The sequence below is a fragment of the Colius striatus genome, chromosome 27, assembly GCF_028858725.1.
Source record: "Colius striatus isolate bColStr4 chromosome 27, bColStr4.1.hap1, whole genome shotgun sequence".
Lineage (NCBI taxonomy): Eukaryota > Metazoa > Chordata > Aves > Coliiformes > Coliidae > Colius > Colius striatus.
The window spans coordinates 3,289,487-3,308,427 of record NC_084785.1 but is presented as its reverse complement, the minus strand read 5'-3'; the positions used below and the strand labels follow the sequence as shown (position 1 = coordinate 3,308,427).

The 18,941-nt window shown below is 57.2% G+C and overlaps 1 protein-coding gene across 1 annotated transcript; it reads left to right on the top strand.

Moving 5' to 3' along the window:
- The first annotated feature begins 11,341 nt into the window (after nt 1–11,341).
- Nucleotides 11,342–16,632, top strand: LZTS1 (leucine zipper tumor suppressor 1). Its single transcript, XM_062015856.1, has 3 exons — nt 11,342–11,690; nt 12,083–12,904; nt 13,990–16,632. Exons 1-3 carry the CDS (start codon nt 11,343–11,345, stop codon nt 14,653–14,655), a joined length of 1,836 nt encoding a protein of 611 aa, XP_061871840.1. The 5' UTR covers nt 11,342; the 3' UTR covers nt 14,656–16,632.
- Nucleotides 16,633–18,941: the final 2,309 nt, after the last annotated feature.

Genomic DNA, 18,941 nt, shown 5'->3' with positions numbered 1-18,941 from the left:
ACACACGGCCAGGCAGGTCCCGCAGTGCCTCCCTCGGCGCCTGTGCCTGGTTTTGCATGCAGGTAGACGCGTGGGTGGGAGGGAGGTCAGTGCTGACCAGGGGATGTACTGCTCTCAGGGGTTCTGGAAAGCCAGGGATTAACCTCTGCCTTGAAAAGCAGCGTTGGAGCGCTGCCGTGGCTGTGGCACAAGTCAGCTCTGGGCTGTCGCTTCTCACCCCGCTGACAATTGGTGCCAGATCTGCACAGACCAGCAGCTCCTGACCCCGGAGAACAGGCACAGGGCCAGGGCCCAGGCTCAGGGCATGACGCTCCCCTCCTTGCCCAGCCAGCTGAGGAGTTTGCGCTGTGCCATGTCTGAAGGGGCTGGACGCCTGCTGGGGCTCCTGACCATTGAGGCCTGTGAACTCCTTACACATGTGACTCGGTGTGCTCCACACAGAGGGGCCAGCACCTGACCCATTTCCCTGAGCAGGCTGCCTGTCTGCAGTAGTTGCCCTGGCTGTCCAGATTCCTGCCCAGAGCTTGTTTTCCTCACTGGAGGCTGCGGTGAGTGGAATCCGAGCAGTAAAAAAAGTCCTCATGAGTCTCCACTATTTATCCTCCTGATACCATCGCTCCAGACGCTGATTAACCTCCCTTTGAAATGGTTGCCAGGGCAGAGCCTGGCTCCAGCCTCCCACAGCAGCCTGCAGTCACAGCCACGCACCGTCACACACCATCTCCTCATGCCACGTTGACCTGTCCAGCTCACATCTACCCCTCAGCCGGCTTCTCCCAGCCTCTGCAGAGTCCTCCCTTACCCCTTCTGCCGTATCACCCCAGTAATTAATCACCGTGGCCATTAATCAGTTGGGACAAAGAACTGTAAGTGCAAAATCATTGGTGCAATCAGCGGTGGGGGCAATTAATAGCAGCTGCAAAAGCGCACTTGGGAACACAATCGTATGCTGTGGGGGATGCTCTCAGCTCCCTGCCAGGCTGCCTCCTCGGCCCCGGCGTCCCCAGCTGTGCCCATGCCCCTCCTGCTCCCTGGGTGACCCCCTCCTCTTGGCACCGCAGGCTGCTAAATTGGTCTTGAGTCGTTCTTTTCCACCCACTCCTTAGTCACTCATCCCTGGCAGGCAGAGCTGCGGGGTGGTGGGAGGCAAACGAATGTGAAACTCAGGCAGGAAAATGAGATTTCAAGAACAGCCAGCTCCCCTGCAAGCCACTGAAGCGGATGTAGGGGCTTGCAGGGCAGAGTTCCCGTGAGGGTGTGTGGGGCAGACCTCCACCCCAGGCTTGGGCCGGGGAGGGCAGCACCAGAGGAAGGGGGAAGCACAGCCCAGAGAGATGCTGTGCTGCAGAGCAGGGCCGGGGGTGCTGTCCCAGCGAGCTGCTGCTGCCTCACACAGCCTCTGCTCTCATGATAGCCTGAAATCACTATTTTTACCCCTCTTTAATAGCCTCTATTTTGCTGCAGGCAGGTACAGTCATGCTCAGCACAAGCTCAGGTGAGGCATCTGAGGCATGCAGAGAGGTGGGCAGCCACAGAGCAGCCGCTCAGTGCAACAGGCAGCGAAACCCAGTCGAGGGCTGGATGACGTATCTGCTTTCTTTGAGCCCATTCAAAAACCCATCCCCATCTGTGACAGCAAAAGCTGAGCTCCAAGCTCACTCCCAGGGACACTCAGTCACCCACAGACGTGCTGGCAGAGCTCAGAGCCCGCGGTGCAAGGTGCTGCGTGGACAAGTGTGAAAAGATAGTATCACTGCAGCCATTCCAGGAAACTGGTGCTAAAATTGCTCCTCAAAGCAGCACAGACTGGCACAGACTGTGGCCCTGTACTGCTCAGGAATGAGCCACCATGCCTTGCACCCCGAGGCATGGGACTTTAATCCTCCAGCACTGAGGAACAGCTTAGCACTGACGGGAAGCTTGGAGGCATTCTTTCCAGTCTCCCCAACCACCGACTTGCATGTGTGTTTATAAATATTTCTCTCTCTTGGAAGGTCTTAAAATCCCTCCCCCTTGCCTGATTTATTTGATGTTATATGGTTACCAGCTGCCCTTGAGTTTGCTGTCACGGGGTTTCTTTTTTTCCAAGAGACCTGTAGGTTTGAGGCTGCACAGAAAGCTGCTCCATGGATGGGCACAGGATGGAGGGAGGAGGTGCTGAGCACCCGGGTCAGGCAGTACAGAGGCTGGACAGGAGTGGGCAGGACCTCAGTAGATGGTTGCCATTAGGGATTAGTTAAAAATAGCAGGGAATGTACAAAGATTTGGCACGTGGGTCACACAGTCTTTCCTACACAGACTGTTTGCTACCCTTGGGGCTTTTTGTGAGCTCAGTTAATTAAGAAAAGCCTCCTCCCTTGAGCAGGAAGCCCCAGCTGTGAGCACATGTGGCTATTGCCTGGTGTTGGGGGGCAAAATCTGGGGGAAGGGGGACACCCCATAGCTGGGATTACCCCAAGCTGCAGGAGCAAATGCCAGCACTGTGTTGCTTTGCAGCTGGGTCTGCTCAACAGCAGCTTTGCTCAACAGACTTTCCTCTTCCTCACACACAGCAGTTTCCCTCCTGAGCTAAAAGATCTCCATTCACCTCCTTCACAGTGTGAAGCTCTGTGAGAGCCATCTCCTCCCAGCAGAGAGTAGCGATGCATGGGCACACTCTCCTCTTTAGAATAAGACTTCTTGTCATTTGTCGGAGAGCCTCATCTGCTGTGGGAGAACCCAGCATCTCTGGCAGTGCTCAGGTCTGAGAGCCAGCGAGGCTGCAGGTGGGCACTTGACTTGTCATCTCCTTGCTGGAAGAGCAGAAGCCTCCAAAGGATCCATCTGAACCTGCTGTGCAGTGGCACGGGGCTCTGCCATCCACGGCCTTTTGTCAGAGAAGTTCAGCCAGGCTTCCTAAATGGGGGAGGGACGAACTCAGCCACTTGCCATCTTGTCTGAGCAAAATGACTATGTCAGAGGTTCCAGCTCAGAATGCAAGTTGGAAGGCATGTTTAGATGTTTCGTTGCCTTTTAGCAAGACATGAGCTGGAACTGCTGACAGACCTGCTCCTCTGAAACACAAGGGCCTGTGTTTATTTTGTCAGACAATTCAATGACATCTCTGTAAGCCAGTTATGGATGATCTCCTTTAAAGGTTAATTGAATATTCTTTGCAACTTTGATGTACATTTCTCTTTTGAGAGAGCTGCTCTGTTTGGCAGCCAGGCATTAAAGGGGTGGTTTTCACAACGGGCCAAGTTTGGGAAGAAAAAAGAGGAGGAGGAAAATCAGAAGCAAGAACTGAATTTGCCTTGTTTTGCTCTTCTGTGGCTGCCGCATTGAAGCCTGGTTGAGCAGAGCAGGGATAGAGGCATGTAGGACTCTGGAAAGAAGGGAGAGAGAACTGAAGGATGAGAAAACAGTGCAGCAGCACATGTTTTTTTCATCAAGGACTGAGACTGGCCCTTCATCAACAAGCAGAAGTTGCCTTTTCTCAGCTCCCGCTTGGTTCATCATTGTGCAGGCTACAAAACACACCACCACAGCATCAGTGGTACCACAAATGAGGAAGGACAGCACAGGAGGGATGCACAGCTTCCTTTTGGAGCTCAGGTGTTGTGAAGTCATGCAGAGACTTGACATGGAGAAGTTCAGTTTGCTGGAAGATCTTTAGGTCCTACCTGAGAGAAATCCTTCCTTTGATACTCACTGATAGGGACAGAGATGGGGGCTTTTCAGGGACAGTTACTTTCCCTCTTGTTCCTTAGGGAAGCAGCTGAAGCTTCTCACTGCAGCAGGCAGATTCCAGACTGTGATTTTAGGAGCAGTGTCCCAAGAGACTCATCCCTTTCTCAGCCTCTGGCTGCTCATGTCCTCAGCTCCCTGTCACTCATCAGCAAAAAAAGAGCAAAGGACAGCAGACAGTGGGTCAGTGCAACCCAGCAGTGCTCGTGTTGCATGTGAACCCAACAAAGCTGAGAGAGAAGCAGCACAGATCTGCTGTAGGATCCCCGGATACACTGAGGAGGTGCCAGAAGGGTGGAGGAGATGAAGGACCCAAGAGGAGGTCCAGGTGGGTCTCCTGAGCACTGCTGTGGCAGCCAGGGAAGGTGAGCTGGGCAGCTGTGGCACAGGAGGCAGCACGGGCCATGTTCCTGACTGCTTTTCAACCCCTTGGGAGAGGAGGAGAGACAATAGAAAAGCAAGGAGATTGCAAACAGAGCCCTGTCTCCATGGCAGCCTGCAGCTCCACTTCTAAATTTTCCCTATACATGAAGAGGATGCTTCTCCCCTGCATGTTCTTGGGGGAATTTTGCAGAGGAAAGAGCCTGAATCCAGGTATTTTCTGGTCACTGGTGAGGGACTGGCTTGTGTAAGAAACCCTTGGTGCTACCATCTTGCCATAACCTGGGGAAAAGGGGCTCGCCGTCCCCTGTTACTGTTTTATCCATAACCAGGGGGACAGGAAGAGCCACACAAAGCCTGTGGAAGTGGAAAGCCGGGAGGAAAAGTATTTAGGGCTCATCTCAAGTTACATGAAGTTCCTGCTATTTTTAGCTGGACAGGCAAACCCTTTCCATCAGTTAGACCCCCAGAGAAAGCGCGTGGGAGACGTGTGGGACACCAAACCTCCCTGGTCTGGCTGCTGACAGGGGCTGTGCTGATGCTCATTGGCAGCCAGCACAGACTTCTCCGTGTCAGTGCTGCACAGGCAGGAATTAAAGGAGAGCATCTCTGCAACTTCCCAGCCATGCTCAGAGGCACCTGCAGGATGCAGAGGAGCTGAGCTGCCTAGTGCCAGCCAGTCCTTTGCAGACAGCGTTTTTGGATGCCCCTCACCCCTCCGTGCTCACTCCCTGGCAGATTGTGTTTTACAGAGTCGGAAATAGATGCGTGAGCAGGGGCCTCACAGATCCCAAGTGAAAGCCATGCTCAGCTGTCACCCACCCCAGCAGCAGCTGCCACCCCAGAAGGCTCCCAAAATAACCAGCCCGTGGTGAGGAAGCAAGGGCCCCCGTGCCCTCCTGCCAGGGAGGCAGCGGCCACTTGACAGCTCTGCCATGGACTGTGCCTTCTGCACGGCCCTCCCCGGGCACACGAGTCCCCTCTCCCCGACAGCATCCCTGGGCTGCAAAAAAACCCTCCCCAAAACTTGCCCCACTAACAGAGGGGTCCTGCAAGCAGCCTGTGGAGTGGGGGCTGGGGTCCCCAGAGGCTGGTGGCCTGGGGTCTGTGGCAGGGCACTGACCTGGCTCTTTGCTGGGAACCGATGGTGCCTGTCACGGGAGGGATGTGACTTTGCCAGACTGCAGGTGGTGGCCATTCCCCAGCACTGGTGTGGCCCTTCAGGTGTGTTTGAGTCCCCAGACCTGTGAAGGACAAACCAAGGACCAGAGCATTTCTGAGTTCCCAATTAGCAGGGCTTTAATGGCAGTATTAGTAGCTTATTAGTGGGAAAAGCCAGCTGCTGTCAGGAACTAAGTAAGCCGAAAAGATCTGTCTCTCTGCCCCAGGAATATTGAGCTGTGCCTCATACAAGCATTGCCTCTGTAGCAGGAGCGTGGCTGATGTGACTCATGTGGGTGCTGTGCTGGGCTGCTGAGTCACCCTCGAGCTCCCACATCCCCGTGCCGAGCGGGCAGGAGCGGGGCTGGAGCTGTGGGGAGCTGTGGCACAGGTGGGGTGTCGCTGCATGCTGGGACCTGGAGGGTCCTGGATCCGCATTTAACATAAAACAGCGAGAAAGCCTTTGGGTTCTGGGCTGAGTGGAGAGCTGGGGACATGACAGGTAGGACTGAGGGTTACTTGTGGAGATAAATGGCATGAGGAGCACAAAGAAGAGCTACAGACTTAAGCCAAGGAGGTAGTAACATGGAGGGTCACAGTGATATTCCCACACTGCCCTGCTGTTGCTGTGCTTGCATCCAGCCCAGGCAGGACACCTTGGGAGCATTCCAGCCCCCAGGTCAGAGCAGGGACAGGCACAGGGAGGCCAGGCCCATCTTTCCCAGCTGATGCTAATGCTGTTGGGATTTGCTGCTTGTGAAGCTATTTAATACAAGCTGCAGCTGTGAGGGGGAAGGTGGGGTGTTTGGGCACAGCAGCCCCCTGTGGCTCTGCACACAGAGTCAGGGACTGGCTCTGTAAACAGCCCCATCTCACCTGGGTTGGCACAAGCAATGCTCACAGGCTGCCCAGGGAACATCAGCTTCCCAGCACAGCATCCTTGCGATGACCCCGGCCCCCTGCTGACCACTGCCTGTGCTGGTGGGGGGAGCAGCTCAGCCAGGTGAGGTTTTTTTCCCCCATCACTACCAAGCTCAAGGATCAGTTCCACTGCCCCAGCCCACCATGGCTCACTTTGCTCATCTCCTGACCTCCCAAACACCAGCTTTTTCCTGGGAACAGCCAGCTGCTGGATGAGGTCGCAGCCTTTCAGCCACCAGCACAAGGTTTGTCTCACTTCTCACTTCTCATCTCTGAGGAGGGGGAGACAAAACAACACCTCACTTTTCCCAGCCCACGTGTCTGCAGGTGCTATGAGCTTGTGCTCAGGTTAGCTGCCCAATAAGCATTTGCTGAAGAGAAAGCAACAGGCTCTGCAGAGCCCTGGGCAGTCAGGGGACGCTGCTTCGTGCGGGTCGAGCAGTCGTCCCCAGGCAGGGACAGGAGCCTCTCCCAGCCCGGGTGTCCTCTCCCATCAGAGAGACCAGACCTTGTGGAAGCAGGCGCAGCACAGCGGGTGCTGAGCCCACGGCCTCTGAAACTTGCTCTGCCAATGTGATTCATTGTTAATACGAGAAATTCCTCTGTCTCTAGGACTGGATTCCCCAGACACAGCTCGAGCCAGTCGCCTCAGTGCCACCTACACCCTCGCATGGACGATTCCGTCCTGCTCTCCCAGTAAAGCCACTTGTTGACTCATCCCTGTCAGGATTGGTGCCTGGATTGCTTGGTGGATGGGAGACAGGCATACACAGCTCTTTCCAGCTTTTTACAGAGCTGAATTCAGCTTCACTTTGGGAAGGGTGGCACAGGGGTGGCAGGAGCTGGGCACAAAGAGGCAGCGCTCGATGCTGCCCGTGGGCTTCAAACAGCTGCAGCTTGCCTTTGGTGGCCTTTTTTACCCCTGTGAGGCACTTGCACCTTCACCTCCAGGGCCTGCAGCAGGGACACTGGTCAGAGCCCAGCTGCCAGGGGACACTGGCAGAGACAGGGCAGAGTCTGCGGCTGCTGCGCTGGCACGAAGCCACCGCATCGCTGCCAAAGCCACTGCTGGCTCCTCTAACAAGCACCAGCCCGTGGGTGTGAATTCTCTTAGTGTTCATTGAAATAACATTAAGTGTGATGGACTCCTGGGCTATTAGAGTGGATGTAACATGTAATTGAGGCTGGTTATTCTTCATCTGGAGTGTCCCCCTTCACTAATGGCAAATCAGGGCAGAACACATGGTGTGTGCTTTGTGAATCCCGACTCAATTCACTCCCAGATCAAAACGATCCCAATGAATGCCAATGAATGAGCTGGGCACAATGAGGGGAGTGAATGAAAGCCCTGTGAGGGGCCCTTGTCGCGGCCCACCACAACCCAGCACCCGGCCGGCGGCTGCCGGGGCGGGCTCTGGACTCACCCTCATTAGCACAATTAGGGGGAAGATTAGGGGAGGGCTGAGAGGGGGTGGCTCTGCTGATGGGGCTCTCCAAACCCTATTGCTGCCATTTCTTTGGAGACCAAACTGAGGAGGTTCTGGAGAGCCTGGCTGCAGCTGGGCACGTGGAGAACGGGCTGAGCTCCCGTGTCTGAGCAGGGACAGGCTGCTCAGGCAGCCCGGGGAGGGTTTGTCTCATCAGCCCAGGGCCTGTCAGCCTGTGGGGTCAGAGGGTCCAGAACCTGGTTCTGATTGCAGGTGCCAAATCCAGCCCAGCGGAATTGCTGCACTCTGCCATTCTCTTAATTAAAAACCTAAGCCAGATGGTGCAGGTAGCACATGCAGGGCTCTTGAGTGTAAATGTCCACATTTCCCCTGGGGCCACATTCCTGGTGTCACAAAGATGCAAATCTCTGAGTAAAGCAAGGACACATCACCTGGCAGCCATCGAGGGAAAGAGGAAGGAGTCTGCTCCTGGATCCAGGCTCTTGGCAGCTGCTGCTGCTTCTGTATTATCTCTGCATCTCCCAACAAACACCCAAATGTGTGGGTGCATCTGCACAGAAATGATGAATAATAATGCAAGAGGGAAAAAGAGTAGGCGAGAGAGTGCAGGGGAGAAGGAAGCATTCACATACCAAAGGGAGAAGAACAGGATAAGCAGGGAGGGAGGAACTGCAGAGCCGGGAAGGAAAAGAAGGCTCTTACGAAAGTGACCTGTCTGGGGAAGGCAGAGAAAGATACTGCCTGTAAAAACTCTGCCAGGGAGAGGGGAAGGCTTCAAAGAAACTGTGCTGCAAGGAGATAAGATTAAATTCCTGCAGCCCATTGAGGCACTGGGGAGAGCTGCTCTCCCCCGTGCATTGCAGGGTAGGCACCGCTGCCATGGGGCTGGGATGCCATTCACGCACTGCTGGGGGTTTACTGGGGGTCTGTCCCACAGCCAGCCACTGCCAGGCCCTCAGCTCACCACAGCCCCTCAAAGGCTCACGGAGCACAGATGCTGCCCCTGGGCATAGCACCATCCCGGGGGTCTGACCCACACAGGGCTCATGCCTTGGTTGCCCCGGCCCCCTCCCCACCACAGCACCACAAAAGAGCTTTGAAAGGCTCATTTGCTGGAGGCAGCAGAGCGAGAGGGAAGGGCTTGTGCCTTTTCTGGCTTTCTGTCCTCATTCATTGGTGAGTGATGGGGCAAATCACGTTAGTTTTCTGGTTTTTTTTTTCCACCTGCCTTTCACACTTTGCCATATGCTGAACCCAACCAAACTGTGGCTGTTGCCAAGCATGCAGAACCCCCTTAAAGTATATCTATACCTGCATCTAAATCTCTCTGTACATAATGGCTAGGTTTTGTTTGTCTCAGCAAAGCAATCTGGCTCCCCTTAGCCACATGGTCACTGGATTTGACACAGAAGAAGGCACAAGCATGTGCCAGAGGCTCAACAAGGAGTGGGAACAAGCCTGGTCTGTCCTTTGAGAGGTGTCCCAAAGCTGGAGAAGAAGCCTGTGCCCTGTGCTTGCCTGGTGTGCTCCAGCTGTGCTGTCTCCAGAGCCTTTCTCTCTCTGCATGAATGCCAACTCCTCCACGGCTTTCAAAGTGTTCATTTTTTAATGGAAAGAGGGAAGAAGAAGAAGAAAGACATGCCCAACCCTCCCAGGCATGTGTAGGAGGGCTGGGATTGATTGAAACGCCTCCTGCCAGGAGGCTGGAAAGTCCCAGCTCTCCCTCCCCACATTGCTCCTGTCTTCTGCAAGCACCTAAAAAAAACAAGGGTGCATCTGTCCCAGGGGTACCTGGGCTCTGGCCACGGGCACAGTGAGCCTGGCATCCTCAGAGCACCAGGTCCATGCATCCTGCACCTCTGTGCTTTGAGGCACCAGCCCTCCCTGATGCCTGTGCCATGGGCGCGTGTCGGCGCAGCGGCTGCTCCCAGCGCTCCAGGGATGCTGTCGCTGGCAGCTTTGCTGCTCTGACACTGCCTTTCCTCCTCGGCAGGCACACACACCAGTGTGGTGTGGGGAGCACACAGCCTCCCATGCCCATCATCCCACTCCCCGCAGCGATTCCTCCCCCTCTGCGCACATGATGCCTCTCACCCTGTGCAACTGAATGAAGCCAAAGCCATGGATCACTTGTAGCATATCAGCATCCAGGCAGCAGTTCAGACCTTGGTTCTTAGTTACTTCTCTTAATCTCTCCAAAATGGATTTAAGGATTAAAGCGGATATTCTGTCTTTCTGAGGCTTTTCTTTGACACTTAATCAATCTGGGTCCTCAGGGCACAGAGGAGAACACAACAAATAGAGCTGAGGTCTGAGCGCAGGTTCCTGTTACCCTGTGTGGGGTGCAGTGGAGCCTGCACCTGAGCAGGCACAGGGCAGGACATAACGGAGCAAGTCTCTGGGTCTGGAGGCTGAGGCAGCCAGGATGCCCTGGCACACCAACCTGCACCTTCCAGCATCCAACCTTGAATGCTTTCCTGCTATCAGATGATATTTTACCCCCAGGACATCATCACTGCTGGTGTGAGCCCAGTGTGGGGCAGCTCTGGAGGAGAGCTGGACCACACAGAGCTGCTGGGAGTGGGAGCTTTGAGCACACAGCAGAGAGCAGAAATGTTTCCCATCTCATCATCCCGTGCAACTGGGATTTAGCTCATGGTGATTATGCACTAACTTCTGCCTACGAGCAGCTCTTCCCCCTTCTCCCCACCTCACCCTTTAATTATCTAGATGGAAGGTGCATTTCCATTATAGCTCTGACACGGGGAGCCAGGCATCACAAAGGCCACCAGAAGCCTGGATTTTATCTTCCATTTTTTCCTCCCTCCATAACAAAGGGAATGAATGCAGGGCCCTGCATACCTCTGAACCCTAATCACAACACTTAGCACACACAGAACGCCTCTCCTCTTCTGAAGTGCTGCACAGACATTAAGCATAATTAAATCTCACAGCATCCCTTTTCAGGTAGGTTAAGAGGAGCACTGGAAATTGGAGAGAACTGACGCAGGAGAGGTTGTGGCTGAGCTGGTGGTGCTGAGGCAGCTGTCAGCAGACGGGATCCATCTGGCACGGAACAAGCAGGAGGCGTCGGGGCTTGTTGAGATTAGTGCCTATTAGGCACCTAAAAATCCCTACAAACCCCTTTGCTGCTCTCCTCATTTTTAGAGGCTCTCACAGCCCTCCTGGCCTCATCCAGGTGCAGGGTGCTGGGCAGCTCCTGATGAGCCCCTGAGCACGAGGCAGGATGCGCCCAGTCGTCTGGAAGCTCTGCCAGCAGCCAGGCTGGGGCACACAGGCAGCTCAAGAGGCTCCTGGAGCCATCTCCAGGCGCAGGGAAAGCCCTGCTCTAACCTGCCTTCCTCATCCCCTGCCCTCCTGCACATGGGGCTTCTGCGGAGGGATGGGGAAGAGCATCCCTCTCCCTTTGCATGTTCCCAAGGACCAACCGTCCCATCTGCACAAACAGCACACACTGACCCATCCCTGGGCACACAGGGAAGCGCACAGCCCCTTTGCACAGAGCCCCTCACGAGCCAACGCCAGCCTGTCCCCAGCCGTGTGTTTGCAGTGTCTGTGTGGTGGGCACCGCGCCTGCCCCCGAGCCCCCAGCCTCACCCGCTCTCTTTGCCTCCCCAGGCACAGCCAGGGCTTTGCTATGATCGCAGCAGCAGCCTGTGCCCGCAGCCCCGAGCCCTCCCCAGCATGGGCAGCGTCAGCAGCCTCATCTCCGGCCACGGCTTCCACAGCAAGCACTGCCGGGCTTCCCAGTACAAGCTCCGCAAGTCCTCACACCTGAAAAAGCTCAACAGGTACTCGGACGGGCTGCTCCGCTTCGGCTTCTCCCAGGACTCTGGCCACAAGTCCGGCTCCAAGAGCAGCAAGAATGAGGATTTCTTCTACATCAAGGTCAGCCAGAAGTCGCACGGCCCCCACCGTGAGTACCCGGCGCTGGTCGGCGGGGAGCTGTGCGGCCAGCCCGGGGCCAGCAGCGGCGACTTCGCGGTGCCCACGCCGCAGAAGCTGATGCCCTTCCCCGGTCAGCTGGAAGCGGTCAGTAACGGAGACGGCGGCCCCAGACGTGTGGGGGGCGTAAGGGGCGTCCACGGGTCCCGCTGCAGGGCTGTCCTGGGCTGCGAGAAGGCTCAGAGAGGACAGTTTGTGCTGGGGCAGCGGGAGGAGAGGGCAGCAGGGGGATGCTGAGGGCACCCAGCCACCCTCTGCTCTCCGGGGTTTGGAGCAGCCTCGTGATCTGTGTCCTTTCACTTCCAAATGTGCTGTTTGCCTCCCAGCTGAGGCAGTTTTAACCATCGGTATCCTCCCGAGCTTTTGGCCCTTGACGGAGACTCCAGCTGTCCCCACCGCGGGGGTCTCATCCTTGGGGACGGAGGAGAACAGGTGAGGTGGGTTCATCCTGTGCTGACGGGCTCTGCTTCTCTCCCCAGGGCACAGAGAAGCCGTCTGCACGACCAACCGCCTTCAAGCCGGTGCTGCCTCGTGCCGGCGCCATCCTCCACTCCTCCCCGGAGAACGGGGGGCACCTCTCCCAGCAGCTGCACCCCCCAGACAAAGCCAAGGAGCAGGAGCTGCGGCCCCGGTGCTCGGGGGGCCTGTCTGACTCCGGCAGGAACTCCATGTCCAGCCTCCCCACACACAGCACCAGCAGCAGTTACCAGCTCGAGCCCCTCGTCACGCCCATGGGACCCATCAGCCGCTTCGGGGGCTCAGCCCACAACATCCTGCAGTGTGCCATCATCCAGGACAGCAACATGATGAGCCTCAAAGCCATGTCCTTCTCTGACGGAGGCAACAAGATCCTGAACCCTGGCAAAGCCCCCCACCACCACCACGCTGCCGAGAAGGCCGCTTGCATCCGGTCGCCCATCTCCACAGATGAGTCCACCATCCAGGAGCTGGAGCAGAAGCTGCTGGAGAGGGAGGGAGAGCTACAGGAGCTTCAGTCGAGCTTCGAGGAGAAGGAAGTCAGCTCCTGTCAGGCTTATGAGGAGAAGCAGCGGCGCTGCAAGGAAGAGCTGGAGGGCCTCAAGCAGAAATGCAACAGCAAGCTCAAACAAACCTCGCAGAAAACGCAGCGCACGCAGCAGGTCCTTCACCTCCAGGTGTTTCAGCTGCAGCAGGAGAAGAAGCAGCTCCGGGAAGAGCTGGAGAACCTCATGAAAGAGCAAAATCTGCTGGAGACCAAGCTGAGGTCCTATGAGAAGGAGAAGACCAGCTTTGCCCCGGCACTGGAGGAGACCCAGTGGGAGGTAAGTGGCACAGGAGCACCAAGAGACATCAGAAAGCAAAGTGTGTGTGGAAGGCGGCAGCTCCAGCACCAGCAACAAACCACCCACTTCTCCTTTTCCACCTCCATGTTCAGCTTCAGGGGCTGAGCCGAGCAGCTGGGGCACACACCAAGCCCAGGCTGGGGGAGAGAGGTGCCAGAGCTGGAGGGAGCCACAGCCTGTCACACGAGGGCTGTGTAAGTTACAGCTGAGTCACTGCCCCTCTTAACCCTCAGCATTTCACAGGGGGAAGCAACTGACACATAATCTCAGTCCTTAGGATAACTTTGCATTTCCAGCCTCCAGCACAGGGTGTCTCAGGCTGCCTTCCCCCAAGTAGGAGTAAAGCTGCCTTCCCCCATGTAAACAGGCGCTATTTTGGCTCATTTATTAGAGAGCAATAAAACCTTCCACTCTGCTTCAGCTGAATTTCCTCAGTGATGGGGGATGGCTGAACACAGACCATTAAACTGCTGGACATTCGGCTGCACAGGGACAAGCTGCTCCCCCTGTGCCGTGGGGAGCACAGCTCTCACCTTGGCTCCCCACAGGCAGGGATTTCTCACGGTGCTTCCAGCAGCTGTAGTTTGTGGAGGTTTTGAGCCACTCTTCCAGGCTGTTCCCACTGCAGTGGCAGCTGCTGGATGGCCAAGCCCTGACCACTGGCTCTGGGACTGGCTGTTCCAGTCCCACTTTGGGCCTCTGTGGGATTTACGTGCCTTGCTCCAGCTGTGACTGTGAGGTGCACTTGGGTGTCTGCTTGCGAAACAAGCTCAGCAAGTTTAACTGACACAAGCAAAAGTGTTGGTCAGGGTATTGAGCCATGAGCACCTCCTGACACCTTCCATTTCCACACCTCAGCTGAGGGGTACCAGCTCCCTCAAACCCTCCAGCCCCACTGAGAGCCCAGAGCACTGGTCCCAGTGCTGGGGCATCTCCTTAGATGGGGTTTCATGGCCAGGGTCTCCCCATGCCAAACCCTATCTGTGCCCAGGGTGGCTGGCACAGGGTGCCGTGGGCTTTCTGTGAGGCACAGCCCTAACTCCTGTGCCAATCCCTCCCCACAGGTGTGCCAGAAGTCGGGAGAGATCTCCCTCCTGAAGCAGCAGCTGAAGGAGTCCCAGACAGAGCTCAACACCAAGACTGCCGAGATCCTCAGCCTGAAGGCGCAGCTGAAGGAGCTGAGGGTGAAGATGGAAGGGCTGGAGATGAAGACTCAGGACCTGGAGGGTTCCCTGCGCACCAAAGCCATGGAGCTGGAGGTGTGTGAGAACGAGCTCCAGCGCAAGAAGAACGAGTCAGAGCTGCTGAGGGAGAAGGTGAACCTGCTGGAGCAGGAGATCGTGGACCTGCGCACGGAGCTCGCCGTCCTGAAGGAGCAGCTGAGCGACGCCCGGGAGGTGACGAGACCCTGTGCTGCAGGGGACGACGCTCAGGCCCTGCAGGGAGAGCTGGAGAGGCTGAGGGCAGAGCTGAAGGCTGAGCGGGACAACAACGAGCAGATGACCTCCAGCTTCCAGCACGAGCGGCAGACGTGGAAGGAGGAGAAGGAGAAGGTGATTCACTACCAGAAGCAGCTGCAGCAAAGCTACCTGCACATGTACAAGAGGAACCAGAACCTGGAGAAGATGCTGCAGCAGCTGGCTGCAGGGGAGGACGGCAAGGAGCCCATCGAGCTGGACATACCCGGCGCTGACGTCCCCTACGAGGACATCATCGCCACCGAGATCTGAGCCAGGGCTGCCTTCTCCTTGCAGCTCGGGGACAGGGTGGGCACCTCTCCCAGGTGAGAAGCGCTGCCCCGCAGCTCAGCCTGCGCCTTGTACAGTTCACATGAGCCATGTATTTATTGTCAGGGCTGGTGGCCCGGGCAGCTCGCCAGCCCTCCTGTCCCCCCTCCCTGCGGCGGTGCCTCCGCTGCCTGTCGTGTTACACACGTGAAGAAGCAACTTGTGCCAATGGTGACGTGCCAGCAGCTCCCCCTCACCCCACTCCACAGCCCTCCTGCCCCCTCGTAGGGCTGAAGCTGGGGACAGGCAGGGAACAGGACTTCAGAAAACAATCTCCCGTCAGGTAACGAGATGATGCAAGACTCCCAGGGGACCTTCTGCTCCAGGCTTGGAGGGATCGTGTGCTGGCACAGCTCTGGAGATGGGGACACTACAGCCCTTCCCACCACCTTCAAGAGGCCGTGGCACGTTTCCATCTGCTCCCTGCCCGCAGCCTGGAGGAAGCACCGCGCTGCTCTCACCCCTTGAACCTTCCTCCGGTCGCCGTGGGACCAAGGAGCCTCCTCCCTCCACCAGCACAGGCTGCATATCTACTTTTCCTGTCCTTTGGCTGCTGTAGTGCCTCAGGAAGGACCCTCCCCACACACAGCCCCTCACCTCGTTACAACCAACCCCTTTCACTAAGGAGCACAGCCCACCTGCACCAGCCTTGGGCACATCCCTGCACGGCCATGGCTGCCCAGCGCTCCCCACTCCCACAGACAAGCACTCTGTCCCTTCTCTGCAGCTGCCAGATAGTCACCTGATTTAAGAGTTAACAGAAAATTCCAAGCCACATCTTGACCTGAGGAACTGAGGGGAAATCAGTTGTGTTTGCCCCACATGCTCTCACATGCTCGTGGTGACCGTCCCTCTCGGGAACCGCGGCTGCCTTATCTCCTCCTGTGCCCTCACATAACACAGGATCCCATCAACAGGACCCCAAAACAACCTCTCAGTGTGTTTTCTACCCCAGCTCTTAAAACCTGCTCCTGCCAGCAGCGAGTGGATCAGGGCTCTGAGCACATCACCAGCAGTGGCTCCTATCCTCCCCAGGCTGGCACAGGAGGGAACCAGCCGGCATCCAGCTTGCCAGGGTGGAGGTCTGCAGGCAGGACCACTTTGTGCCAGTGCAACAGTATTTTCACTGCAATGTTTGTTTACCCACTAACAAGCTGGGCACCAGCCTGGGAAGCCCCATCCCAGGGCTGTGAGTGGGTTCTTTGCACGATCCCTTGCTGCAAATTTGGCCAAGGGCTCCAAGCTGTGCACAAGCAGCAGAATTCAGCATCCTTTCCCCAGCTCCAGCCTGCCTGTAAAGGCAACACACAGGAACCAGTCTGTGCCTTCTGCACCTGCCCCCAGCCTCTGCCACGTGCCATCCCACCGGTCCCGGTGCCATCACGGCACAAGCCAGTCCGTAGCCATGGGCCACTGGAGAAAAGCCAACCTCAAACCCCAGTCCCAGTCCTGCGGCTGTAGGTCAGGGCCACGCTGGGCCACACAGCCTTTGCCCACACCTGCCGAAGGATGTCCTGCAGAGAAGAGCAGAAGCTGAAGGGCAGCACCCAGCCCCCGAGGCCTGAAGGGATCTCCTGCATCATCCAAGCCATAGCCCTGCACCCCAGGCTCCTCACCCCCCGCACAGCCCACGGACACGGGGCCCAATGCGGCGGGTGCTGAGGGGCGCAGAGCCCTCCCCACCTGCCCTGTCCCACAGCCCCCGGCGAGGCAATGCCCGTGCCCCCTGTCGCTGTATCCCCGTGCCGCCAGCCCCTCCCCGCCAGCGCTGCCCGGAGCCGAGCCGTGCCCAGAGCCGAGCCAAGCCGAGCCGAGCTGAGCCGTGCCCAGCTGCCTTTGCACAATGCTGTGTGCCCCCGTCGCGTCGCGGGGGTCGCCAGGGGAGCTGCAGCCTCCCCCCCACCCCCAATCCCACGGGCTCCCTCTGTACATAGAATTATTTTTCTGCAGGTTTTTGGATGTTCTTTCTGGTGACCGATGTAAACTATTGGTAATTTTATGTTTTTATTTATAAATAAATTTTGTAAACCCTCCCTGGGCTTTGGGTCCTGCCCAGGCTGGGGGGAAGGGGGAGGGCTCTCACATGGGGATGCCGCATCGCCCCCCAGCCCCTTTGTCACAGCACCCCCTGCTCCCCCCGGCCGCGTTCGTCCAGCCCCCAGCGCTGGCACACGGGGAGCCGCGTTATCTCCGCTCTGCAGCTGCCACAGAGAAGCTGCCGGCACACGGAGAGGAGAGGAGATAATCCACCTGGTCCCACAGGCTCTGAGACCCTTCTACATCCCCATCTCACACAGCCCCACTCCCCCACCCGCCGTCCCCAGGGAGGGGAGATGCCTGTCCTGCGGGGAGCCAGAGAAAACAATTACAAAGGGACAGATACAGTGGAAACAACAAAATCAAGGACTTGTTTTGACTATTTAAGCTGTTTTGCCCCCAAACTGATTGACTGGGAGTCTGTTCACACAGTGCAGTTTCACCGGCCTAAGCAGCGTGGGAGGAGGTAAAGGAGGAGGTTGAGGGGGGGCAGAAAACACGGGGAGACACTCCAACTGCAGAAAACATTCACCCTGACTTGTCTGGCACTTTCCACTGGGTTCCTGCTCCACCGTAGGGCAGGGTGGAGGGCCCAAGCCATGCACAGGCTGCTCTGTGCCCCTGAAAGGGCACCCAGCCCTGGCACCCAGCTCCTGCAGATGCTTTCCAGGGAAGCTTTGGCTTTGCTCACGCTGCCTGAGGCGTGAGGGAAGTTTATTTTTAGAGCCTTTGAAAACTACCGAGGAGGAAGGAGACAGAAAACCACGTGCAAAGGCTCTTTCTCCTGCACAGCACCTTCTGTTACAAGTCACCTCCAAACATCACCTGCCCCAGCTGTGGGGTGCTGCCCTCGGTTGAGCCCTTCCCAGGTTTGTCCGTGGGTCTGAGTGGATCAGGGGAGCAGGAAGGAGACCCCCAAGGCAGCTGCTGTCCCAGGGACATTCCTGTCTCAGAGAGGTCACAACCAAAATGCAGCAAAGGCAGACTCACCAGGGTTGAGGAGGACAGGGCAGGTCCAGGAGCAAGGGCAGCATCCCTGAGGGCACATACACGGCTTCTAGGCAATACCCAAGATAAGAAGCCAAAAAATCCAACCCTAGGGCCCTTCTCTGTTTCTTGCTTTAGAGCAGGTGAAGGTCCCACCCCTTTCCCATCAAAACCCTAATGAAGCTGCTGATGAGAAAAGGCTGTGTTCCCCCACAGGAAGGGCTCTGAGCCCTGCTCCTGGGCTGAGGAAGCGTTTGGGCACAGGGGGCACAGCTCAGGTGCTGGAGGGGTAAATCAGGAGCAGCAGCACCAGGTTGTGCGTGTTTTCCACCGGTGCTTTGGCTTTGCTCTGCCCCAGCTGCCCGAGCACCAACCGTCGCCAACAGAAGGAGCTTGAATTAGCCACCGAGCTAATCAGCAGATGCAAATAAGCTTCAAGACAGAGAAAAGCTGATTTGCATCTTCTTTTAACACCCCGGTGCCACCGCATCAATTTCTGGCTACGGAGGGTCAGAGTCAGACCCAATATCTCAGCAGAGACACGACCAGGGCCGCCTTTGAAAGAGCAATTAAATCGAGCCACCTCGCGCTCACAGGGTGGTAGGGGGTCGCAGGCAAAGCTGCTTTTGATGTGCAAATCATCTGCGGCAGCTCTCGGCACCAGCCTGCTCCCCGGCCTTACATCTGCCAGCCCCAGCCGAAAACCCAAGGGGCAGGCGAGGGAAATGCGGCCAATGTTCGCCCCCTCCCCTCCCGAGCAGCAGACAGCTGGCGTGTGGGGACCGGCCCGGCTGACATCGGTTGGCGAAGGGGGATCGGACCCCCAGGCAGCCCTCATTAGTCACTACCAAAAAAAAGAGAGAAAAGAACACCCCCCTCCCCCCAGTGTGTAAATGCACGGAGGCAGCAGCTGCGGGATCAGCACGTCCCGTTTAGCGCGGTACCTGCTGTCTCCTGACGGCAAACGCGGGGCTGTTGCTCAGCACCCGCTGAGCGCCGCGGCGGGAGCTGCAGCCCCGGGCACGGCCGCGGCGGCTCATGGCCCGATGCCAGGCTGAGGGGCGCCCCAGGGACACCCCAGTGCCAGGCTGGAGGACACCCCTTCCTCCCAGCACCGAGTGCTCCTTTGCTTTCCCACCCCATTTTCCTGGCAGAGAGCAATGCTTTCAGCTCAGAGCTGCAATAGCTGTGCTGCAAGCCCCAGC

Bases quoted from the DNA above. Each gene is read 5' to 3' on its own strand.
- LZTS1 (XM_062015856.1), top strand. From the start codon at position 11,343: ATGGGCAGCGTCAGCAGCCTCATCTCCGGCCACGGCTTCCACAGCAAG. The intron at 11,691-12,082 runs GTCAGTAACGGA...TTCTCTCCCCAG, and splicing joins TCCCCGGTCAGCTGGAAGCG to GGCACAGAGAAGCCGTCTGC. The intron at 12,905-13,989 runs GTAAGTGGCACA...CCCTCCCCACAG, and splicing joins TGGAGGAGACCCAGTGGGAG to GTGTGCCAGAAGTCGGGAGA.